Source organism: Numida meleagris, chromosome 4, assembly GCF_002078875.1.
Source record: "Numida meleagris isolate 19003 breed g44 Domestic line chromosome 4, NumMel1.0, whole genome shotgun sequence".
Taxonomy (NCBI): domain Eukaryota; kingdom Metazoa; phylum Chordata; class Aves; order Galliformes; family Numididae; genus Numida; species Numida meleagris.
The window spans coordinates 24,371,641-24,398,297 of NC_034412.1; the positions used below are offsets into that span (position 1 = coordinate 24,371,641).

Consider the following 26,657-nt stretch of genomic DNA (forward strand, 5'->3'; position numbering starts at 1 on the left):
CTTCACAAGGGAGAAGAAACCCACATGTCAACATTAAACATGCAAGAACAAAAATCTCAAGGGAAATGAGATCTTGTTTTCTCATTTTTGGTTGTCTCATTTTCCCTGCCACAGTCCCATGGTTTTGTTTTGTTGAAGAAGCAGAATAACTTCCAGAATATAAGATCAGCGTCAGCAGGCGGCTTCCTTTGAGATAATTATATAAGAATTCCACTTCGAAGCGATCTCTCATTTGGAGTTGTAGCTCCCTGTGAGAGTGGCTGTAGCTCTGACTCCTGTAGTCTTCTTTGGCCATGAGGTACGTTATGGGATCGGCTCTGATTTGAGGGGTACGTAGTCCTTGTGTAAGACTCTAAAGAGAAACAGTAGTTTGAGCAATACTTGTCATTCTGCTTTAGTGTATGTAAATGGAATGCTAGAAATAGCAAGGAAAAGTGATCAGCTGGGTGATGCCGGTATGCTTCTGTCTGTGAGTCTTCCACCTTGGGTCTGGGAGTTGCAACTTGGTCTCGATTTTTGTTTAAAATGTGGCTTTGTTCAGGTGGCATGAACAAAAGACCTTAGATCTCCTGGCTGTGGGAGTTTTAAAAAAATTTTGCTTGTTCTTTGGAATGGGGTTCTCTAGACAGTTGAAAATGAAAAGGGAAAAAAAAAATAACAAGAAACAACAGTAAAACCCCACCTCCTCCTCTCTAAAAATGTGCCTGAATCTCTGGCCTTTTTTTAAACTGTGAATCCTGCTATGCAGATTCCTGCTTCTTTCAGCCTGCTAATCGTGGAACTAAAATGAAGCATGCTACATTCTCTCTGACAGTTCAGTGCTTGTCGAGGGAGTGAGAGGAGCAGTATTTTGGCACAAGCACCCCAAATCCTAACACAGGCACGCATACTGCCTGATGTTTCATTTCAGGTTATAAACTGGATTACAGCATGCTTGTGCCCTGTGGGCATTATCCAGGGAAACCAGGCCAGATCTGCGTGGTGTATGAACCAATATGGCAAAAGGATTGCCAAATGGGAAATAAGTGACATGTAAAGATTCTGTATTTTTAACAAGAATTTAGTTTAAATTTCATTCGGGATAAATGACTATTAGTACTATTTACCTGGTCAGTCAGTCCAATAATGTAATAAGTACATTCAGGAACCTGCATTTAAAGAGTTGTCAAACAACATTTTAAACTGTGGTTTTTAAAATAACTCTATCTGTTCTAAGTCAGAGTTGCGCAGACCGACATTAAAACAAACATTCGTTCATTCCTGATGCAAATGAGCTTCTGTGTCCTTTTATTTGTGGGAAGCTTTGTTGGCCTCAGGGAGCTGAAATACTTGCATGTGATTTGTGTTTTTTGTTTTGTTTTTCAAAAGAAAAGATTCACTGTATTTAGAGATGCAGATGGTACCTTCTCTGCAAAACCCACCATGCTGCAGGACAAAGCTAATTCTATGTTGCTTTTTTTCAGTGGTGTCTCTGTGTTCAAAATTGCATAGCTGAGAATAAGTGGTGACACCACGGATCTGTTTATTTCCTTCAGTAACATTCTGGTAACATCTGAATCGATCTCTGATTTATTTATTATTTTAAGTGAATAGATGAAAGGAATGCAGCTTTGCATTAATGCTTGTACGAACGTTCAGCAGGTGGCTAGCTTGGATTCTCTTGGTCCTTCAGTATGAGGTCACCGATTCTGCCTCGAAGCTTCAAGCTGGGCTGGGTTAAACGCTCTGCTCTGCTGGTTTGTGTAGCACAGCTTTCTGTGGGGATTCCTTGGCTCTGCTTGAAACATCTGCAGAGACAACGGGCACTTATGGGGTCTGTTGTTGCTGCTGGAAGTTGGAGCAGAGAAGTGCTGCTCTGGGAAATGCGGTGACTCCTGGAAAAATCAGGAGGTGCTCATTAAGTGCCGGGATTTATCCACCTCTCTCAATGAAAGTGCTTTCGTTCTGTCTGTGGCGATGGTTCCCATAGCGGGGTTGTGTAAGAGCCGCTCTCTCCGCGGGAGTTAAATCCCCCTTCCGATTTGCGAGTAATATTTGCATATGTATTCCTCAGCTGCATTGCCATGCCAGATGCACAGCGGTGGCTGTCTCCGCCAGCTAATCCTGTAATAACATTCTAGTGACTGAATTCAGTGGCCCTGCGCGGAGCCTCCGAACAGCTGATTGCTGAGTAGGGAGGGAAGAAAAATCACCCAGCGAATCTCGTCGCAGCTCTCTGCTGCATCCCTATCCCACAATCCCTTGCACGATTTGCTGCAGTCTTTCCACACGGGCTGAGTGAGAAAAAGATGTGCTAAATAAAGATTGATTGGTTTGAATCCTGAAGGGGTCTCCCACTTGTAAATGACCCGGGGGAAAAAGATTCGTGACGACTTCACTGGGCCTCCTCTCATTCTTCCATTTTTCTTTCCACCTGTCCTCTTCGTGAGATGGAGCATCATTCCTCAGAGCACAAAATACGCTGTGCCTCTTGTACTGACCATGCTGTGATAGGGATCCTTTACCAGTTTTATGTGTGAGCCTTGAGATACTGGCAGATGATGTTTTATTCGTTTGGACTACTGCGGAACTGCAGCTCCATCCCTGCAAGGATTTTGTCCTCAGCACTGCATTGATTGAGCAGTTTCTCTACAAAGATGGGTAGGTCTAAAACCCTCAAGTTTGCTCAGTGTTGCTCCTGGGGGCTGCTGCTGGCTTGCTCCTTCTGTTTTGGCCCTGGTTGTTCATTATGCTTCTGCATGCTGTAAGAGTGAAGAGGGTTGCTGTGCTTTAAACAAGGCACCAAACTGATTGCAAGAGTGGGAGAGAAAGGAATGCAGATGTAACTTACTGAGCCTTCTCCGCCAGTGGGCTGTGCAGTGATTCTGATTATTAATTTACACAGTGTGTTCTGTATCGGCTGATTTGGGTGTGCTGTTGTAAATGCCTCGGATCTGTCCTTTATTCCACAAAAGCATGGACAGGCGGCTGTATCTGTTCTAAGGAGTTTTAAACCCCAGCACCCCCAGTGTTTGAAGGGACATTATTGAGGTTCCCCACCCATTCTTACAGCTCCCAGGCCTAACTGATCCTTTGCAAACGTTGCCATTGGAAACCTATTCATTCATAATACATGAATAGACCCTCTGGGTTGTGAATACAATTGATAAGAGGACGACGAACAGGCTGCAAGCAATTTGTTCTCCTCAGGCGAGGCTTTCAGGCTTGCTGCAGTTCTGGCTGGGTGGAGTTCAGTGATAGCAGCGTATTGGCAACAGAGGGTTCTGCTCTTTTAGAAATAAATCCCGGGAAATGGACAGTTAGATGTTTTCCAAGTGTCTCTTCCTTGGCTGGGCCACAAAAACTGGTAGAGAATTTGGTAATGGTTGAAGAATTGTAGAGCTAATTTAAAGAGACTTGTAGATAAGAGACAGTTCTCTGTTACATGACAGTTTATCTGAAGCAGCTCTTTTGGAGCTGTTCCTTGCTGTACGTGAACATTTTTTTCCCCCTTTCCTTGTATTATAGTGGAACTACTTTCACAAACGCCTGGGGCCACACCCTGACTTTGGCTCCTGAAGGCATGCATGCATATCAGGACCAGGCTTTACGCTAGCTTAGACAGCCATTGTTTCCTCCTTTCTTTGCTGTATAGTATTATTTGAATGGAAATCAATAGTCAAGGGAAAAAGAATAACGTCGGTTTTGGGGTGGCTGGAAAGATAACGATCCTAGAGCTGCAACCGATTGACAAAGGGTACACTTTTCCCAGCCCTTTTTTGCACTTGATTTGGTAAACGTTTCCAGTGTGTGCTTTTTTAGATAAATGGGTGGGGTTTTATGTCTTGTGTGGTGCAAGGTTTCAAAACCCTGTAGCTTTCCATTTTTAATTCTGAAGTGTAAATATATGGAAAAGTGATTCTCAGACTTATTTCCAAAGGTCGTGTTCTGGCTGCTAGTTATTAGGTGTGAGGCAAATTAACCTCTGAAAATCAACTGGGGCAGGTTCCAAGTCCAGAAGATGCTACTAAAAAAGTAGAATGTTTTTCCTGTTAAAAGAGCAGTCGTACTTGACAAAATCTCCCTGCCAGTGCATGTGAAACTTATGTTCTATTTTTGAGGCACTGCAGTTAATTAGAATAAATGCTGCCTCTGTTTAAATTCAAATAGATCATCCAAAATGTGCAACTTTTCCTCAAGTGGTCTTTGGTTATACAATTGCTTTCCTTGAAACAATGTGTAATATCATCATTTCCAAAACATCACATTTAGCCAAACTGCAGCGAAGGTGAAACTGGCTCAGGGAGGCTGCAGCATCAGATGTTCAGTCCTGGCAATAACATATTTGAGAAACTTTGTAAAATGAACCATTTGTGTAAAAAGTTATTGTACCACGTAGAGTCCACAGCTTGAAATGTGCTGATGAAATTCTGTTTTCAGGTGCAGAACTGAAGCCTGGTTCATGTGAGCAGAGGGGGTAAATGACAATCATGGCCTGCTGTGATCCAGACAAAATAACAAATATTAAAAATGCTGAGCTCTCATTAATGCTCTCACACTAGAAGTGTGAACATCTGAAAATCAAAGCAGCTGGGATAAGGCTTACATATGAAATGCTAAAAATTACCTGATTATGCAATGAGATTTGGGGAATTTCGAAAACTAGAATGAAGATCAGATGAAATGGGGATGAAATTTTTCAGGCAGTGGCAAGTTTTCCTTGTATAAACATTATTTGCTGGTGTAGCTGTACTTAGGTGTGGCTGTACTTTTTCATGGCTGAAAAAGAAACTACAGAAAATCACATTTGGTTGCTAGAGAACTTCTATTAAATGACAGGCAGCTATATAGAAGACCTTTCATATCTTAGGTACATTTTTAAAAATAGTCTACCATTAATGATAACAAAGAAAAGATGCACTGTTCATAACATATTGGTGTCCAGTTTGGAAACTGTGCTTTTGATAAGAAGTCCTCCCGATTCTGATTATCTTGCCTGTTCTGCTTGGGTTCCCACCCCTCCTCCCTCTTCGGCGGGTAAGTGGAGGTAAACGCAGCTGCACCAATAGTGAAAATGTTTATATTTAGAAACACATCACTGAGAGCTACATGTGATACAGCTGAATGCATTAATGCATATTGGATAGTGTTCTCTTTTTACTCCCATCTGTTAAAGCTGAGTATTTTTGTTCCTCTTCTTGTAAAGCTTTTTTTAAACTCCAGCTTTTAAAAAGTAACAGATTCATAATTGACCTCAAGGTTTAGTATGTGTGTCTTATGGCATTTAGATAGCTAAATTAGTTTGTGTTTATATAATACTTACATTTTTATCTTACTATGGGAAAAGAAATGGAAAAAAGGGAAACAAAGGATCAGTTCAGAGATCACATATTTTTGGGTCATGAACAAACACTGCATTGCACGAATATTATAGCATTTTTTAACCTTATAGTTTCCCCTTTATCAGGGGGAAAAAGTGGAGACAAAAGGGCCTCCCATCCGTTTTGTGCATGGAGTTGCATGTTGGCTACTGCTTTGGGGTAGTTTCACTGTGGTTAACTTTGTGCTGCTAGCAAAGAGGTGGATCTCCAGGGCTCTGTTACCAGGAAGTCAGTACAGACTGTTCCTTGGTCACTGCTGTTATCCTAGAAATAGCTACTGGTGCAGTGCTATAAGTAAGCCATACCTGCATGACTAAATACACAGCTCAGGGAGAGCAGCTTAGCCCCAGCAGAGCAGCATGCTGTGCATTCAGCACAAGAAGATCACATGTGTCACTGCTGATAAATGTCATGGACTGCAGAAACCTTTGCAGAACCAAGTGACCTTTAAATGAGCGTGATGAGCAGCTGCAGCAGTGTGCTTGTCACTTCTGTCTTGGAAAGCCTCAGCTGCCTAGAGGCCAAGCATTGACTTGAGCTTCCTAAAGTCCAAACCTGCCATATCTTTGGCACAACCAGCACTGATAAGGGGGAAAAGTGTTAGGGTATAGTAATATTTTAAAACAATGTCTGTGATGCAGCTGTTTGGCTGGTGCAGTTCCAGTTTAAGCATTTTGCCAGAAGTACTGCAGATGTAAGAAATCCAGTGTTTGTTAGCACTAGCTTAGCCTTCTGGTGCAAAACCATTTTTATCGTGGGATGTCTTTAAAACCAGACAGCCCTGTAACTCTCACACTTCAGAGGCAACATGCCTTTCCAGAATGCTGGCTCAGACAGAGGTGTTATGAATGGTGTAGGCTGTTTCCCAGGCTCTCATCAGCAATAAGATGTTTTAGAAGTTTAATTCTCTCTTGTATTTGTTTTATATGGAAATATGAATTCCTGCATCAGGATGAAAAATGGGTGAATTTGTTGTTGATTATGTTATTTCATGGAGATTATAAGACATCTTTCTTCTTTTTTTTTTTTTCCTGCCACCCAACTCCAGCAGTGTTCAGGGTAGAAGGGAGCAGGACCCATATGTCAGTGGTCTAGGATGGCCAGTGAAGGCTCCAACATCCCAAGTCCTGTGGTCCGTCAGATTGACAAGCAGTTTCTGATTTGTAGTATATGCCTGGACCGTTACAAGAACCCCAAAGTACTTCCTTGTCTGCACACTTTTTGTGAAAGGTAAGTCCCTTCTTCGTGCTTCTAAATAGATATTTGTCTTGTAGGGGGGACGGTGACTTACTTTTTACTCGTAAAGGACATGTCAAGGGACAGTAAAGTCTGGGAAGGCTGGAGAAGCAGGGATGTAGAAACTGTTACTTCTGTTGGGCAGGACAAAGAGACAGCAACAATATTTGGATTATATTCCCTTTATACTAAAGTAAATTGAAAGTAAATGCCATGAAAGTCATAGAAGTTGCACCAATGTGTGTAAGGTGGAAGTCAGAATTTGGATCTCAAGTTAATAACCTCAAATTTGTACTGGTTAGTACTTAACTGGAAACAATACAAGCCTTTCTTTGTTGATTTACTGAGTAGAGAAAAAATTATCCCATCCTTTAACGTCCAAGGGTTCAACACGATATATACGTTATTAATAACCGGTGATTAAACATCCTCATTATTATGCAGCTTGGTTGACTGAAGTGGAAAACCTCTCTGAAAAGCACTGGGGGGAAAAAAACTGCGGTCTGTCTTCTAACTGTATTCATCTGAATGAAATGAACATACCTGGTGATATTTTAATGTTATACTGACCATTCAAATAGTGGAGAGAATACAGCACCTGCAGGAAAGTTGGCTGAAGAAGTATTGATGAGAGGTCTTGGTCTGATGATGGGATGCAGCTGTTTGGGTTATATGTTGAATGGTAGGAAAATAATAGTAAAAGATGCTTTGTGAACCAACTTAATTTACCCCTTTCTTATAGTTGCAATGGGCATACTTAATTTTACAGGATGCAAGAGAAATTATGAGACAAAATGATTTTGTAGAGGAACAGGAGACTGGTTTTACTGAAGTCAGCAGTGAAACTCTCGCTGCAGTCACTGAAGTCTAGATTTTTCATCATTGTGTCTTGAGTTTCTTGACTTCAGTTCATGTGTAAATTCTAAGGTCAGCTTCTGGTTTTCACTGTAATCCTCTTACACTGATCTGGTTATGGAGAGAGGTTGGAAGAACTCCTCCAGTGTACAGTTGATGCACAAAGCCTAAGCTCTCCTTTCACAGAACCCTTCCTGGGGGATCAGAAGAAGGGCTGCCAAGGGAGGATGAAGAGTGGTGCAAGCAAAGCTCTTGGAAGTGGATGAGAGCCACATAGCTCTGCAGTGTTGCGCTTTCTTGGTTGGCATCTCATGAAGAATGTGATATACTGCTGTGCGCCTTTCAGGCTCCCCAGGAACTGCTTTCTGCAAAGCTTCCTGTCCTTACAAGACTATATTGAATTGCCAGTTGCAGTCAAGTGTTGTATGCCACACAGTTGTTAACTTGGTTTTCCAGGCCAGAAGCAGTACAAACTGCTGCATTTTGTGGCTCACAAAATTTTTGTGTCAGACTTGCGTTCCATAAAATTAAGTCTTCCTAAAACAAACAAAAAATAATAAAAAAATCAAACACAAAAATTCCCTCAAACTTCCCTTAACATAAGCTGTGATAACTTAAGACATGCTTCTCTACGTAGTAAAGAGCAAAGCAGAATGAGCTCTGTTGATTCTGGCTAACTGCCAAATAACATTCCCAATTGAAATAAATGGAAAATTTTCCATTGACTTCACTGGGACCAGGTTTTAGGTCTGGAACACTAAACCCACAGACAGAAGCTAATAAAGGAGATTCTATTGGAAAGGCAAAGGTCAGCCATCAGTTGATGCAATAACTTCTTGTCTGTCAAATTTTATCAGATAGTTTATCATTTTTACTATCTTAAAAGCAGGAAGTAGTATGCATCTCAAAGAATGGATCCACTCAGGATGTATGTCTCAAAGAAAGCACATAACTCTGATGATGATGTCAGCTTACTGAACCTTTTTTATGTGACAGAGAAAAAAAAATCCCCATAATACTTTACTGCTGAAGCCAAGAATATGATTTACCTTTCCTAAGTAGAGACAGAGCTATTTCAAACCATTTCTCAAACAAAAGGATGGTTTTTTCCTCTTTGATAACAGCTTCCCTCTCTCTTTCTCCACTTTCACCTCCCTTCCCCATAGGTGCTTACAGAATTACATTCCAGCCCATAGCTTAACCCTTTCTTGCCCCGTGTGCCGCCAGACTTCCATTCTGCCAGAGAAGGGGGTTTCTGCACTCCAGAACAACTTCTTTATCACCAACCTGATGGATGTCCTGCAACGAACACCGGAGAACAGCATTGAAGAGTCTTCCATCTTGGAGACTGTCACTGCTGTTGCTGCAGGCAAACCGCTCTCCTGCCCCAATCACGATGGAAATGTAAGTGAGCTGAGCTCCTGTGAGATGTGAAGTACTGATATGTACTGACTGGCCCAGCTGGCCATGGGTATTTTCTTTGACTTTTATAGTATTTCAGTAAGGACAGGTGGCTTCTTAAAATTAGCAGTACTCAGATACATTTAGTGGAGCATCTTAAAGTAGTCAGGATATTATTTCATTTTATCAGTTATCTTGGATGAGTCTGCCTTCTAGCACGTTTGGTAAAAAATTGCTTCCCTGCAAGCACTGAGCCTTGTGCCTTTGCATCTTTGGAATGGGTTTCCATAGCTCTCTGACTTGTAGACTCAAATGTTGCTGTGGGAACCTGTGGACTTGTTTCGGCAGTATGAGGCAAGCACCTTATAAGCACAACTGTGCTGCATATTGGCCCAGTAATGTCTGAGACAGTCCCCAAAAGTTATGTGAGCATGTTAACACAGCATCAAGTAAAAGGGCATTGCAGCTTAGGATGCTCTAGGTCAGCAGACTCAAAAAAGTGCTTCTGTTTCACCACGGTGCTTTATGCATCTCATGTATCAGACCTTGGAGGCTGCTTTGTTTTGTTTTTTTTTTCCTCCACCTACTTTATTTGCCCAGCATCGCCTCACATATACTCTCAAACAATATCTATATCATTGGCAAGTACCCCCAAACTGAGTCAGTATTCCCGTATTGCAGTAACAAGAACAGTTCCAACTCTGCAGCTTACTTTAACGTATTCAACATTAACTTGTATGGCTTCATGGTAAGCATATCAGCTCCTGTCTCACAGCCAAGCTGTTATGCAAGTGTGTAAGTAGATATATTGCAAAGCTGAGCCATGCTGTGTTGCAAACTTCTATGCAAGCCAAAAAATGTATGCCAGTATTTTAAGACAACTTCCTCAGAACCATTTCATTTGATACTCAGTTTAGGTCTACAGATGTATAGGAATAATTCAGTTGATAGGTACTGGTTGCTCTTAAACGGACAGCTTGTTTCCCTCTCCTTTACTATCCCGCTGCAATTAGGTTGACTTATAGAACAGACGTACAATCTGATTAGTATGTAACTGGTGTTAACTTTTTTTAATGTGTGCTATACCTGTATGTGTGTAGTGGTTACTCATTAATACATTTTTAGTTTTCATTTGCATTTTATTGCATTGCCTTAAAATGAATCACAGTTCTTTTCTGATATAGTGGTTGTGATAGGAGCCATTTGATTGTGAAATGCATAAAAACATCAGAACAAAGATGCTGCTTGTTTTGCATTTTGCATTATCAGCTGATAATTAATTTGGCTGTCCTTAGGAAAACAAAAATCTTGTCTGCAATGGAAATTGGGCCACCTTGTACCTCTCTGAAAACTCCTTTCTAGGAAAAGTTGATAAGTTTGTAAGTGCTCTAAAAGAAACTTACTGGGCTCGCCTTGAAACATAGCGTGCCTCTTAAGATGCTGATACTGATGTAATGGGAGTATCTTCTTGCAACATTAAGTATTTGGGAGGGAGTTGAGGGGAGTCTGAAGACAACTCCAATTTAAAGCTTTTGCTAGGAGATTAAAAGCCGACTTGCCCATGTTCCTCCTTGTGATAGCAGTAGCTAAGTTTGTAGGAGACCTGATTGAGGTTGGGGACCCTCAGCCTGACTGAAGGCATGGGCTTTTGCTGGCATGAGGACACTGTGTGACAAGGAGTAAGTGCTTGACTGCTAGCAACTTTGCAGGGGGCTTTGGAGAGTGAATGAAGGGGACTGAGACAGTAGCTGGATGAGAATGCCTGCAAAGAACAGACAGTCATTCTGCACTGAATCCACTGTATTTTTACTACCAAGGGAAACATTTGCAAGTATATTTTATTTAAATACCACCAGATTTTCTTTGTGTTACTTTAGAAATAAGTTCATGTTTAAATAAGCTTTTTCAGTCTCTCCAGTCATGCTGGCTTTAAACCTCTGTGATTAAAATCAGATAGGAACTGATGCACAGTATTTTCACACTGACTTGCCTGTCTGCTTCTATCTTGGCCTTCCTTGGGCCCTGTAGGTTATGTACTTTCCCTTCCAGCTGGTCTCCTTGACACCGCTACTGTTTTCCATACTTGTGTGCATATCCTAGTCCTTCTGCACACACCCTCTAACCCTCTGTTGTGGCACCTTTGTGTGGGTGCTTATGACAAATGAAACTCAGCTTGTAGTACCTTAATATAATAGATTTCCTGTGCTTGAACTATAAACTAATACTTCCTCATTTGCCCAACTCTTAGCACAAAAGTGTGTCTTTGTGAAATTGGGGTAGTAGGGCATATCTGCAACTGAACTTTTGAACCTAAGAGAAGATTCTTATCCTATATCTACGCATGAAAATAACATTGGTTTTATTCTCAGTTGCTAAACACCTACCACTCCTTGTTTTTTTCTTCTCTTGTCTGAGTGTGAAGTGAAAGGCAGCTTAGATCCTAAGATCCACGCTTTTACAAATGCAGTTTATTTTCTGTCTGTAGAGTACAACAAGTGAGCATATCCAATGCTGAATTAAACATCTGTAGCAAAAGAACATGTCTTATCTCTGACTAGTTTTCTTTCTTGAAATATCACATAATAGCTTCGCATATTGACATAATATTATTGCTTACTAACCTGTGTACTTCTAGAAAAATAAGGAATCACCTATCCTTCATATTCTGAAGTCACTTCATAAGACACCTTTTAAACATTTTTTTTCTCCTTGCTACTGTACTTCTTAATATCTCACTTACTTGCTAAATTAAACTCTGATCTGTTTTTCTTTGTACTCTGCAAACAATATTCTGTGTGTCTTCAAGGTTAAATGAAAACTCAGAATGTCAGAATTTACCTTTAATGAGCATTAGAAATACGGCTAGGAAGTAGAAGTGTGACTCTGATACAACCATATTTGATTAAAATGGAAAGTTGTACAAGGGATTTGGGGTGGTTTACTTGCATGTAAGCATGTTATTTAAGTCATCACAGTTTTACAAAGCTTTTATTTTAAATCTGCTTAAAGCTTTCAGGTTTACTGCATGGGTAGGCAAAAGCGAAGACTTAGAACCTAGGTTTCTGTTCCCCTAAATTTTACCAGATAGTCTGTGAGGAGTCCATGGATAATCCAAACTCGCATTCTTCTAAAAGCCAAAACGTGCATATCTAACACACACACTAGCCCTGGGAGATACAGACTGAGCGTGTGTGAGAGATGAGGAAGAGGGCTGGCAAAGAGCAAATGGCTCCTTTTTCTCTGGGCTACTATTTTAATTCAAACGAATCCAAAGCAGTGGGTGATTATTCAAATGTGATTTTGGATAAACGAGGTTTATGATTACTGAGAACATTTTTTTTGAGACTTAAACTTTGAAGGGCTGAAATTAATGCACTTTGGCTTTGTGAAATCTATTTTAGAAGTATGTGCAATTCTGATTATACAAATGAAAAAAAAATCTGTAAATTCAGTTAAATTACAGTGGAAAAGATATGCATGGGTCTCTAATTAGATCTTTGTGCTGAAATATCCTGGTCTGGTTTAAAGTGCAGTCAGTGGATAAGATTTCAGAACACAGTGGGTATTAACTTGTGTTTCATTACAGCTAGTGGGACTGTTATCGATGACCAATTTTGTGACTTCAGTGGAAATATAGTGGAAACCAGTGTTGGACACCATACCTACCCTAGAGCTCCCATCCACTTGGAAAAGAGGAGTTCAGGCAAACATATTTTTCTGAGCTGTTTTGTGAAACAAATTCATTATCGTGAAGAGCTTGCTGGGAATGTCACAAAATATGATGCTCTTGTTGGGAATGGAGGGGAGAGAAGAAAAGCCAGTAGTACATGTCTGTCTGTACTTAGAAATTATGAAAAAAGAATCTTAGTTGATTAAGAAATACTTGACAAAATCATAAGGAATCAACTTATCCAAAAACATCAAGCCTGAATGATTTTAATAATAGCTTTTCTTTCTGCTTCAGCTGTGGCACAATCCAAAGACTTTCATGGGAAATGGGAGCTATTTCACTCAACCATTCTGAATGTGACTGGGGAAAAGAAGACAATTTTTGTGCAGACATATATATATATTAACTCTTTATGGTCTGCTTGCTATTACTGTTTTGTCTACTGTTTCTCTGGCACTTGAATATACGTTGCTGTAAACGTAATGATATTTGTTAGGAAATATTTAATAGGAAACAGAAATACTGCATTATTCTTTCATTGTGCCCGAAGATAACAAATGTTGAAGAAGTAAGGAGCTAGTTAAAGTGCCCTGAACATGAGCATTAAATTATGAAGAGGCAGAAAGATGAACTTATGGCACAGATTCAGAATAAATGAACATTTATGGCCATATAAAAATACTTAGTTTCCTAATGAACAATATTTTATTTTGAAATTTTTTTGAAGACTTTATAAAGAATTCAAATAATAAATTCTGTTTAACTGACTTCCTCTATGCACTGAGACTGTACCACATCTTGAAGCCTACCAAAGCCAGGCCTTGGAAGATCTGCTACTGCAAGACTGCTAAGTTCAGAGTTACTGGAGTAGTGTTGATAGGAGTTGCCATTGTTTAGATCTACATGTTCTTTCCTTGCTGATGCATTTTATCTCACCCAGTTTATTTGGGGCAGCTTTTACTTTGTCTCTAAAGTGGCTTACACAAGTGGCCATCAAATGACTAACCCCTCACTGTGTGTGCATCTTGTATCTTGTGAACTGTGATAAGAAAAAAGAATGGGAATATGAGGGAAAGGAATATATGAGAGAGAAATCTCCATTAATGCTAATAAGCCACATGCAAATTGCGGTTCTTACTTCTCTCTCCTAATTCTCAACACTAGGAATAGCCAGCTACTTTGCACAGAGCTGTTACAGGTCCCTTCTCACTTGAAAACAGCTGATTCTACTCTACCCATGCAACCATCTAATGTCAACCAACATCTCCATCACACCCCTCAGTGTGAGGTCTGAGTGCCAAAAGCATCAACCAAGTTATATGAGATTCTGATGCTATGTTCTGAATGCAAGAGAGCTGTCAATGGCTTTCTTTGAAGCAAATACTGTGAGCTTCAGTACACACTCTGAAATAAGCCTAAAATATTTCGTGTTCAGGAAGTTTCTAGTTGTAAAAGAATGTCTCATACAGAATTTGCATATTTGTGCGTTATTTTGACTAGCATATGATGTTGGGCACAGCACTTTTCTATCTCTTTTCTTTCATGAATATATTCACATTTGGGGGGTATTTATTACATATAAAGACTTTTTAAATCTCCAGGCAGTGTAGTTATGTACTGAGTACATAACAGGTTGAAACACTCTTCTCTTTCACGTGTAGATCTTATTATTGCATTCTTATTATAATCTTAGACATGGGGTTTTGATGGTTTTAAGGGATTAGTAATAGGATATGGATCTTTTCCCAGGCAGCACATTGGTTCATTGAGGATGCTTTTCTGTAGCAAATAAGCATGGTGTTTAGTGATCTCAGTTGTGTTCATTTTGCACAGGTGGCCCTGTTAGGAAAAAACTGCTGAAGCTTACGCTTTCTGTGGCAGCCCCTTAAGGGAGATTAAGAATTAAATTCATGAGGGACCTGAGTGCCCTGATTTTTTTTTTTTTTAGTTATTTCATGGAGTAATAAAGAGACCAAAGCTTACTGTTGTTTAAAGACAATGTTAGAGCTAGCCTTGAGTTCCAGTGTTCTATTTCCTGGGTTACTGTTCTGATGTTTGCCAGCAGAATAAAATGCATTTTAAAGAGTGTTTTGGTAGGAAATATCTGTTATTCTTACATATCTTTTAAGTTGTAGATTATTGACATCTAACAGAGCAGTTTCTTTTTGAACTGTAATCTAAGAGTTTAGATAATAACATGAGTTCAAGACCCGGGAAGATCTGCTTTGAACTGATGCTGCTGCTGCCATCTTTTAATCTAGAATTGTGCACTCTTTCAGGTGATGGAATTTTATTGCCAGTCCTGTGAGACAGCCATGTGCAGGGAGTGTACAGAGGGAGAACATGCAGAGCATCCCACAGTACCATTCAGGGATGTGGTAGAGCAACACAAGGCTTCCCTCCAAGTTCAGTTGGATTCTGTCAACAAACGGTATGGAGTCTCCACTGGTAGCTTTTCTGTTTTCAGTTTTGCTACTAGCTTCCTCTGTTACCCTGGGTAGATGTTTTAATGTGCTTGTGCCATGGACGTTTTCTTAAAGAATGGAGATAGTAAGGATAGGGCAAGGCAAGGAAAAAAATATATATCCATTGAGAATGATGCACTGAGGGATTAGAGAAAAGAGCAATAGATTACTATCAGTCTTTTGCAAAACAGAAGCCATTAGAAATTCAAGTGTCCTCCAAAGAAGGAGAATAAAATATTAAGGAGAAAAGAACTCCTTTAAGTCATTAATTTCATAATAAATTAGTAATATTGTATGCTTAGAAGACAGCACAAACTTTACTCTGGAAGAAAACATATATATGTATATATATATATATGTTGTAGATCTGATTTCTCATTGCTAGTAAATAAATCTGCACAAAGAAGAGAGAATCCAAGGCCTCCTGCTGGAACTGCCTGAAGTCTAATGGATTTCTACATGAGAGGGCCCTAGCTTAGCCTTATTTTATCAGCCTAAGATCACTGTGTGGTTATAAAAGGAATGGACTTACTTCTGGGAAGTGACCGAGTTTAAAGACACCCTGGTGATGAGATTGCTTCATCAAAAAAATTCAGGACAAGGGCCAATGTGTAATGACTTTTGAAACAGCAATCTTTGTAATTTAATCCCTCCCTCAGGCTTCCAGAGATCGACTCAGCACTTCATTTTATATCTGAAATCATACACCAGTTAACCAACCAAAAGGCTAGCATTGTAGATGACATTCATTCCACTTTTGATGAACTCCAGAAGACTTTAAATGTGCGAAAGAGTGTGCTGCTTATGGAACTGGAAGTGAATTATGGCCTTAAACACAAAGTAAGATGCATGTTTTGTTTCATTGAAAAGCTATTAATTTAACCAGCCTGTTTTTACAAATGATTCAGGGCACCAGTTTGACAAGTTGTGTCTGGGATCTAGAGGAGAATTTTGTCTTCCTGAAATCAAGTGCTGCACAGCCTCGCTTGTGGGTGCCTGGCCTCAAAAATGGAATCCAGACTGTATGGGCAGCTAACCCTGTGTGTATGGCATGTGAGGATCTAAAGTAGCCAGCACACTAAGCAGGAGTCTGCTTAAAGCCCATATGTTTGATGTGCAGATGCCAACAAGGGAACACCAAAGTCAAGTCTGAAATCATTGGGTTGCAGTCCCATGAAGTCCCATGTATCTTCTCCAGTGAAGATACAGGCTAGATAATTTTTCCTTGAAGGAACCAAGCAAAGCTTACTATTTGCTTTATAGCATTGTTTTCCTTTCAAATGCTTGGTAAGATATTTCACCCTAGAATTCAGGGATTGAAATGCAGGGCATTTCATTTTGCAGAGGCATCTCATTTTCTAAGTGGAATGCAGAGAACAACAGATTCCAGAGTTGAAGTCTTCAGCTTCCTATCTGGATGACTGAATCTTGCATTTTTCCCTCTGTACTGTGGACTAAGCTTCAGAAGAAGAAAACTGAAATTTGCCCCTTTTTCAGAGAGAAGCCTGTGCTCTGATAGAAAGGGCTTTTATATTGAGGAATAAGTCTGAAATAAGCAAATTAAGGACTTTAGTCTTTGTCTTCCTGGGCATGAGTTGGCTGTTTTATATAAAAGGAAGATATCACTCCTCAGAATATCCTTTCTAAGAAAGTAGCATGGACAACTGGAGTTTCAAGAGTGCCTGAGAGTAATGACATCTTTGAACATTCTCTTTGATTACCAGCAGCTTGAACAGCTCCAGATGTTTGAAGCTGAAGAGAGCTGTATTTCAGGATGTGGAACAGCCTTGGTTATTAGGATGGGATGGGCTGATGAAAATTGAGGAATAATATGTACACAAGAGGTATGCTTTCAGGTATATCCAGAACCCTTGGGGCACAGAATTTAGTCATCACTAGAACTAAGGAGTTTTTCACTAGAGCTGAGGAGTTTTTAGCATCAAAAATTTGGACTTAGATCCTAAATTCATCCAAACAAATCTAAGTTCTCCCAAAACCTTATTTTCTCAGCAAGAAAGTACACTCATTGTGTGTACAAAATTTACACAAGATGTTATATAATGTTACATTATCATATGGTTGTTTATAGGTGCATTTGACTATTTAATTTAGAGAATAGAAGTTCTATGTAGTTGTACATAAGCAGTTAAGAGAGGTATCTCTGGTTAGTACAGAAAGAGTGATTAGAATAAAATTTTGGTTTTGGGTGAGTAGAGAGCCTGCAAAATGATTCAAACCCAAATATTTTCCACTCAGCTTTGGTTTTCAAATGGACTGAGACAGGACTTCTGTAAAAAGCTGTAAACACATCTTAAATATTAGTTATGGTAGGACTGAATATTTTCTGTCTGTAATGAAAGAAAACAATATTTAGAATATAGTTGATTTGCAGCTACGTTTTAAAACATCTTCCTCCATGCTCTGTGGTTTACCCCAAGTGTATGGACTTTTATCATCCTGGGAATTTAGTAGTCATGCTATCTGTTCAACTGTTTGTGTCCTGGAATAAAGGCAAGACAGACTGGAAATGCCTTGAAATGAGTCCTGAAAGCTTTTCAGGTGTCTGGAGAAACAGATAACTTGAAACTTTAAGTAAAGTCTTTAAATAGCCTATTTTCTTTAGCTTGCAGTAGATTTCACATTGTTATCACTTCTCCATATGCATAATTCATCAGACTTTTTTTCTCCAATGAGTAGAAAAGATAGTCTTATGCAAATCAGAAATAAAATATGCTTAAGAATGAAGTAACATTGCCCGGTGTTTATCAGCAAGGGAAGAGTATCTCACAGCATTACAGCCAACAGAGTTCCCAAGTTTAATTGAAACAACTGAAATGTTTAAAAAATGCCTACTTTACAGTGATGGTCAACAAAATAACTTCTCTGATTAGCAATAATGTTTGTGCCCTAGTTCTTCTTGGTAGGAAAAACATACTATATGTGCGACCAGGTACTGTTTGGGGATTTTGTCTTTGGAGAATGTGGGGAGCAAAGGGAATGTTTGGGCTTTCCAGACTTCCATGAACTTCTCTGTTAGGCTGTAATAGTTCAAGGATCATTTTTCCAAGTCACTGCAAAATTAGTTTAAAAAAATGTTAGTCTTGTTCCCAGTGCATGCCTCACAATTTTGAGGTCAGTCCTGTTCTAAGGATTTCAGATTGCGGGCCAGAACTGAGCCTATAACGAAAGCTCATTTTCAGTCTTAAATATAGAGTAGCTACTTGCTTCCCACCAAAATTTCAGACTACTCAACCCAGCTCTTTCCAGTATCCCCAACACAGTACTTTCATATTCTTCCCCAAAGAGGAGTAACCCAAAGTTTCCTCTGGCCCTGAAGAAATAATTTTAAGAAATCCCTTTTACAGCCTCCCTTATTGATGGGCCTGATGATAAAGATCTCTCTGTATATACTCACAGCTCGCTTCCCAATAACTATCTCATTAACTGTGACTGAGAGCTAGATGGAAAGGTGCTTAAAATATTATGTTTGTTTAAAACGTCAATCAAAAAAAGAAAAAGGGAAAAGAAAGTGAGGAAATAATTCAACCTAGTGAGGCTGTGGATCTGTGAAGCTGTGGTGACCCAAAATGGGTATATATTTTTTTGTGCTGCAGTGTGATATTCCAAGAATTTGTAGAGAGTCAATATGGTACGTTTTCTACAATGAAACTTAAAAAAAAAAACCTTTAAAATAAAGTACCATAAATAGTACTTCTACAAAGGCCTTCAGGTGTGAAGCATGCTAAATATTGCTAGCATAAATCCTGCAGTGTGATGCTGATGTGGTGTTTGGCAATGCATGCAGGTCCTCCAAACCCAGCTGGATACCTTACTTGAAGGACAAGAGAGCATTAAAAGTTGCAGCAACTTTACAGCCCAAGCCCTCAATCACGGCACTGAAACTGAAGTGCTGCTTGTGAAGAAGCAGATGAGTGACAAGCTGAATGAACTGGCTGAGCAGGACTTCCCCTTGCAGCCCCGTGAAAATGATCAGTTGGACTTCATAGTGGAAACAGAAGGCCTGAAAAAGTCAATTCACAATTTGGGCACTATTTTAACCACCAATGCTGTTGCCTCTGAAACAGTTGCCACAGGTGAGGGACTGCGGCAGACCGTGGTTGGACAGCCCATGTCTGTTACCATCACCACCAAGGACAAAGATGGGGAGCTCTGTAAGTCCGGGAACGCTTACCTCACTGCTGAGCTGAGCACACCTGATGGGAGTGTAGCAGATGGAGAAATACTTGACAATAAAAATGGCACTTATGAGTTTTTGTATACTGTCCAGAAAGAAGGGGATTTCACTTTGTCACTGAGACTTTATGATCAACACATCAAGGGCAGCCCATTTAAACTGAAAGTGGTCAGATCAGCAGATGTATCCCCTACCACTGAGGGGGTTAAGAGACGTGTTAAATCTCCTGGCAGTGGTCACGTGAAGCAGAAAGCTGTGAAAAGACCTGCGAGCATGTACAGCACTGGAAAAAGAAAAGAGAATCCCATTGAAGATGATTTGATCTTCAGAGTAGGTAGGTGACTTCTCTGCTAACTGCTGCCATAAGAAAAAGTAATTCAGGGAAACTGGATGAAAATTTCCCAATATTAAATTATTTTAAGGTTAAAGCTCTAAGTAGAGCAACCTGACAATACCTTTGGACCTCTTAACTGTTTCATGTATACGTTTTAAAAGCACATATTTCAGAAATTCTATTGGCAAATATTTAGTTAGAATTTGGGTTGAGAAATGCATACATCTGATTTATCATAAAATATTTTATGTGGCAATATAAAAAGATCAATGCTGCAGATTTATATTGAACTACTTCTTCAAAAATTGCATGACAAGAGGCAAAGTAGGAGGATTCCCTCTCTAAAATGATTGCCCTAGAGGTTAATCTAATTAATTAACCAGGGTCTACACATGTTAAAACCTATGGTCAAACATAGTTATTTCTTGATGTCAGCATAGGACAAAATTATGATTTCCTTTATTTGTTGTTTGTTTCTATAAATGTGTTTTGTATTTTTTTCTACTGTCTAAATATGTATCATCCTTCATATAATGTAATAGTATCTCTAAGTTTGTGGGTTTCTAATGGTTTGTAAAAATATAGATTTTCTTTCAGCTCTTTTGAGGTAATCTGTTTTTAAGCTATCTAAGAATTCATATTCTATATCTGCTTATATAGCTAAAAACAGCAACTACAACTTTTCACTTTGTAAAACTAAAGAAAAAAGCGAAGCTGACTTTTGATAAGTACGAGTCTGTATACCACATTTGAGCACTAATCAGAAAAGCAGATTTCTCTCTTGTAGAAGAGAATGGATGGTGGTTTTTCCTTGAATGTTTTTCAGTAATTCTGTTGAGAACTCATTGGGACACCAGGTGTCAGTTGATTAGCCCTTTCTATGAGACTTCTTGTCTGCCAGGATTTCTTTCGGAATCCTTACCTTGATAGACAATCTATGCAATAACACGATGGTTTTATATCAGAAGATGCATTCAGAACACATAGTTTGCTTGCTTGTAGAAGAGAACAATGCAAGCTTTGGATGGAGCTGCTCATAAGAAGTCCAGCCTTTCCCAGGTGGCCAATGCATTTCCTTGTAAGATAAACAACTCCTAAATATAACATCTCAAAGCAGAGAGTATGTATGGATGTTTCCTAGATTTTCTGGGTGCCTTACTTTGAGACAAGGTTAAGCAAGAGTTCAGGATAATGCCTGAACCCTGCCTGAAAGAAAACATTTATTCTATCTCTTCTGGGAGTAGCTGTGACACATCATATGCTAGGCAGAGCATATGCTAGGTTGGATGGGCAGTTTCAAAGTCCTGAAATAATTTTAAAACTCTTGGCATTCTTATTATAAAGCTTTCAGTATGGCCTAACATGATTTCAGATTGTAATCTCTGCTTCTGTATCCCTTGCTTCTAGTGAGCAGCTTCTAACCTAACTGCCAAATAACGCTATGGCTCTAGTTTGTTGTTGTTGTTTCAGTGATTCTCTCTACTACACCATAAACTCTAATACTGTCTTGAATATTTTCTGAAAAGTGTAGTGCCTTTTCTTTTCTCTGTGATGTAATCATGACTGCATGCTTTATTTTGGAGTTCTTCCTCTTTCCCTTTCTGTCTTCCTCACTGTGCCCTCTCCTCCTCCAAAGAAGAAAGAGCCAGAGCTGCACATGTCTCACAGCTTTTGCTTGTTACCGAACTCTGGCGACTCCTTTTAGTATTATTCTTGCACGTAGAGAACCTAAACCTGGTCCCTGCCAGCAACTGCACGTAACATCAATATGATGAGCAGCAAAATGGCGTTTATTAGTAAAAGCTACAGAACTATATAGTATTTCTCATCTTTTTACTAGACTGTTCCAGAAGCTCACGTGGGCTCCTGGCCAATCATATTGAATCTCCCGTTTCTGACCTGTCACTTCTGAAAGGCCATACACGGAGTTCTTGTGCCCTTTGTTATGAAAACAAAGAAGGACAGCCTCTCCTTCTTACACGGGTTTAAATGAAGTAGGTGAACCAATAGCAAGCACATGGGGAAGGGCCTTCCGTGTTACAGACTGAGCTCCATTATTCGCCTAATACAACATTTGCTTGATAAAACCCCTCAGGAGTTTCCACTTTCAAGGTGTTACTGAAAAACTGAACTGAGAATAATGCTTAATCTCATTCCACATTCTGTTCTTGGCCACTCATTTCTCAGAATGATGCTATGTAGAGATGTCCCTGCGGGGTTATGTATGCATCATCTGAAAAGTCTCTTAAGCACTTGTAGCTGTAATGCTCTAGCTTTTCTACACTCTTCCAACATATGTGTAATTAATAAACGGAGGTAAAACTTCTGACATTTGTGCAGGGATTGCCTTCAGGAATTTAAGATTTTGTTTTGCTCCAGTTTCTAATCACTTGGGAAAGCTGAGGTTTGGTTCATTTGTTGATGAAGTCATGCAAAATGAAGTTTATTGCTCTTTTCCAGCAACTGCGTATCTGTTTGGAGCCCATTGTTGAGTTCCTCTGATAGCCCTGGACGAATGTGAATTTTTGTTTAAAACTATGCAAGATAAGCTTGCACTTGGGCTGTCAGAGGCTTATACAGCTGTGCTGGAGAATCATACTGTAATATTCCTATGGGCATCCGAGTATATGGAGCATGCTATTGTATGTACATTAATATATGGGCTTTTATGCACAAGTAAATCAATCAGCTACTAGCAGGAGGTTGCTCTTGTGTGAATACTAAGAAACAGCATTAACACAGCATTAGTGCAGGTAAGTGTTCTCATTTGTGGGGAACTGGGCATTGCATCATTTGCCAATTCCACAATACTCATTACTTTTAAAATGGCATATGTTTCTGTCCAGACATTTTTAAGGTCAGGCTATTGACTGCACATTCATACAGTCATGTAATGCATTATTTAAAAGAGCAGAGTATTTCTTGCTTCCTTCTCTCTCGGTAATTTATATTCTCAACAAAAAGCAGACATGATCTTTACGAGTGTGTCCATGCAGTTCTCAAGTTATGAATGTTTCAGCCTGCTGAACTTAGTACAGGAATAAAAGCATAGAATCATAGAATGGCTTGGATTGGAAGGGACTTTCAAGATCATTTAGATTCAACTCACAAGCAAAAAAAATCTATCTGTGGCATGTAGTAAGGTTGTGCAAATGAAAACAAAACTTGTCTGTGATTTCCAGAAAATAATTGTTGCATGTGGTGTTTGCTACTACTGCAAGGGATAGGAAGTACTGAAGTGAGAGGAAAGGCTCTTCTGTTGCTCTGCTCTTGTTCCTTAGACCCATGTTGAGTGGAAGTGAGGGATGTTTGGTATTAGTACTTCCACCCTCCCTGGTAAATCTCTCCCATGTTTCCCAAAGGAAAGTTAAGAGCCATGGGTGGCTAGTCCTCTGTCCAGGGCCCCATCTGGTGCTCTAGCTCTGCCATGCCTTGGTACTTTTTTTCTGGCACTTTTCATGACTGGGTTCTTTGACAGTGCTTAGCAGTAGTGGTGCCATTTCCCACTTCAACTGCATTTTCGCTTTATTTATGCCTGGAATTGGCATCAGTCACAGCCAGATGGAGAATTGTCTCTCTGCTGGAAACTTCAATTTTCCTTTTTCTCAGACTGTGTTTAGCTGTTTGTTCAGCCATGTAACTGAGCATCTAAATTTAGCTGGTAAGTATAATGTGTGTAACTCACTCTAATTTTAAGGGAAAAAAAAAAGGCCTTTAACAGTACCTTATGTCAGCTTCCTTACTAGGTGTGAATGTCATCATCTGGGCTGTTACCAACACTTAAAGTGAATAAGAGGCTGACTGTGAATTTACTCCATGTGGGAACTCATTAACAAGACCTGTGTAATAATAGCTGTCGTGGATTTCTGCCTGATAAAAGTCTACAAATTCAAAGCAGACTGAGGAGGAGCAGAGGGGCTAGGTATAAATTTGATAAATAATAAATGGTGAGCTGTGAGTAGGTTTTAGGGAAATATTTAAACTTTCTAGGGCCCGTATTTATTATTAAATTTTCTCGTAAGACCTCTTGCTGACACTCTGTAGTAGTTTGTCCCACCTGAAAGGGATGGGGCTGCCTACAGATATGTACTTCTTAAGCTACTATAAAAACATAAGTAAGAGGTTCTGTGCATAAACATCTTGAAAACAAGTGAATTTTTCTAACTGCAGTTAGCCCCCTTGTATGCATGGTCCAGAGGAATTCTAGCTGCCCTGTAGCAAACAGCACCTTTCCATTCCCCTTGTAGTGAGGTCCTGCCCAAGCCACATTACAGCCTGGCTAAGGGCACTGGAGAAAGAATGGACATGGAAGTGTAGCTGGTTGGCATTCTGAGAAAAAGTGAAGCCAGGATACAAGAAAACAACTCCTTCACACCTGTCTGTGCAGCTTATATGTTGATCTTTCCATACTATTCAGTTCTATCTTTTTTTCACTATAGCATGGAGAACAGTCCCAGAAGAAGTATTTGGTGGTGTAGGTAGGAAAGAATTGGTAGTTATACAATGTGCTATGGGTATTGCATCCTCTTGAGTCTCCCCATTAATCTCTAATCTTTCTGCAGGATTTTTATGTCTTTGAAGACAATCCCTTTCTGCTGAGAGGGGTGAAATGCTGCTTCCATTTTAGGAAGCTGGTAAACCTAGGTTATTAAGCAGGTAGATTATTAGTCACATCAGCAAAATTTAGAAAGCAAAACCACTTCTATTACTATGGATATAAAAAATGTACATTGTTCAACAGGTTCATCCAGATGGCCAGCACTTACAAAGCAGACTTAGCTGCATGATATAATTTTTAACATTTCCTATTATTTTAATAGGTTTTTTGATTTTTTTTTTTCTCGGTGAGATTCTGCCTGGCCTGTACTGTGCAAGAAGATTGAAATTATGAAGCATTCTGTTTGTGCTGCATTGTCTTGAGCTGAAGGTGGCTGCTCTTTTGTTGAAATTGTATCTTCAAAGCTAAATTAACTGGTTTGTGCAGGGTAAGCTGAATAACAACCAAAGGACTTGGATAGGGCTAAATCTAATCTGATTGTTTATTTAGAGAGCTGTAGACAGAGATGGCAGAAAAGAAACTATTCCACAGCTTCCTAACTGCTCTGGTTGACCTGACCTTTTGAAAACCCTCCTCTCCCAGTCCCACACAGCTTGGTGAAGGTGGAGTAAAATGTCTTATTCTTCTTCATTTGTGCTCAGTAGCTCAGAACAGGAGAGAGACAAGGCTGTGTGAAGACAGGTACAAAAGATTCAGGCTTTCATCTCCATGCCAGGCTGCTTGGGAAACCTTGCAACACCCCCGACTTAACTGGATCCCTAAACCATCCTCTATCCCCAGCCCTGTGCATATGAGATGTTGGTGTCTCACCAGGCTAAGGAGGAATGGGTGATAAGTGCAGAGATAGAGGACAAAGCATTGGTTGCCTTGATACAGAAGGGAGGTATCTTGTAGTAAAAGATGCTGATGTCTCTCTCAGGCAGGTGTGTTTATGAGGCAGGAATCTTTGCTTAAGAGGGAGGAGCTGTCCTCCTTTGTTATTACAGACATGGTTGCAGGATCCTGCTTTTCCAGAGTGCTGACATACATTACCACAAGCTTTCCTCTCACATGAGCTACTGGCTCGCTTTGCTGGTGTCATGGTTTTGTGATTTTCGGTTATTGGTATTCCACATCATAACGTCATGTAGTAGATATACCTGGTTCTCAGAAGAGAAGGACTACTACAGTCCCCACGGTACTTTGCTCCTATGTTACCATTTCCAGCCGGAGGGAAAAGATAAAAGCTCTCAGTATAAAAACTTGCAGATCATGAGACCTCGTCCCTTTTTCCGCCGACTCTGGTCTTGGCAGCACCTCGCTCTCCAGCCGTCTTATCGTCGGTAGTAGAGTAAGGCCTACCTTGATTTTGGGACATTCTCTCTCTCTGTATTGGATTTATCAGCTTAAATTGTAATTATATCGTATTATAGTGTGTTGTTTTGCATTCCGATATTTTATTTAGTAAATTAGTTTGTTTCTCCTCAGATTGTTGCCGCTGTTCTTTGCTTTCAGGGCCATCTCCTTACCCTTTTCCCCTTTCCCCTTTTTCCCGGGACGTGGGCCCGTGGGTCCCCCGTCCCCTTCGTCACGGAATCGGGCCTAATGCCTGTAAACCGTTGACAGCTGGCACAGTGAGTTATTCAAATCAGAAAGTTCAAAGTTACCTGTTTTCTTCCTGAACGTAACTTAGGAAGTCAGGTGTGTTTCACTGACTTCAGCTTTCTTCTTCAGAGAAGTGTGTCCCCTTGTGGAAGGGACTCTGTAGAGGCCTGTGTGCAGATTAGAACCTGTCATGGTCTTGAGTTTAATAACTGTGGAATGCTCTTTACAAGAATGTTGCATGGAGCTGATTTTCAGCTGCACACTGTTAATAAAGTACTGTTCCAAAACTTACTGTGAAATGTGACCATGGCATTCCTGGGTAATTTCTTCTTCTTCTTCTTCTTCTTCTTTTTTTTTTTTTTTTGCCTTTGATGTATATTTGTAAAGTCCCAGTGAAGAAATCTCAGGGCAACTCTATATAGATCATTCTTTTCTTTAAAAGTGAATATTCTTCTAAGGAGAAGGAGCATACATTCCATAGTGGTGGTTCTAGTTAGTTCCAGATGCTCTAGCTTATGCTTCCTCTTTTCTAACAAATGTTTTTCCTTTTCTCTCAGTAGTAGAAGGAATGCTTCTTACTTTTCATCCCTTCTCTTTGGCTAAAAAGTAGAACAGAAACTCGCCATTAGTATACGGTGGAAAAAAAATAACTGCATGCATCCCTCAGGCACTGCTCAGTAAAAGAATACACAGAAATGGCTCAAGTGTGGGCAACATAATTGGTGTGTAACTCATTACTTGCTTAACACGTAGTTTCTCCTTGCACTACAAAACTGAGAAGTATTTCCTTTGCTGAGAAAGTGGTAAGCATGCAGAGTTCAGGAAAATAAGTCTTGAAACAAAGAAAAGGTCTCAGCACCAAGTGCCAAGGAGTTTGTCAACAGTTTACAGGCTGGTTTGGCCCGGTTCTGTGACTAATGGTGGGGGGGGATCCACGGACCCACAGTCCGGGAAAGGGAAAAAAGGGTAGGGAGATGGGCCAAAAAACAAAACAGCGGC

The 26,657-nt window shown here is 39.9% G+C and overlaps 1 protein-coding gene across 12 annotated transcripts in view; it reads left to right on the forward strand.

Moving 5' to 3' along the window:
• Window positions 1–26,657, forward strand: part of LOC110397612 (tripartite motif-containing protein 2) — an 87,058-nt gene that overhangs the window by 42,416 nt on the left and 17,985 nt on the right. For 5 of the 12 annotated variants that reach the window (XM_021394125.1, XM_021394122.1, XM_021394119.1 and 2 more), the window contains exons 2-6: window positions 6,409–6,590; window positions 8,618–8,855; window positions 14,802–14,953; window positions 15,647–15,827; window positions 18,793–19,516. In XM_021394125.1, coding sequence (XP_021249800.1) covers window positions 6,457–6,590; window positions 8,618–8,855; window positions 14,802–14,953; window positions 15,647–15,827; window positions 18,793–19,516 — 1,429 coding nt within the window. In that variant the 5' untranslated portion in view covers window positions 6,409–6,456. Of the gene's footprint in view, window positions 1–114; window positions 299–1,464; window positions 2,641–6,408; window positions 6,591–8,617; window positions 8,856–14,801; window positions 14,954–15,646; window positions 15,828–18,792; window positions 19,517–26,657 lie in introns of those variants that run through there. The other 7 variants (XM_021394124.1, XM_021394129.1, XM_021394123.1 and 4 more) reach the window with 5 other exon arrangements.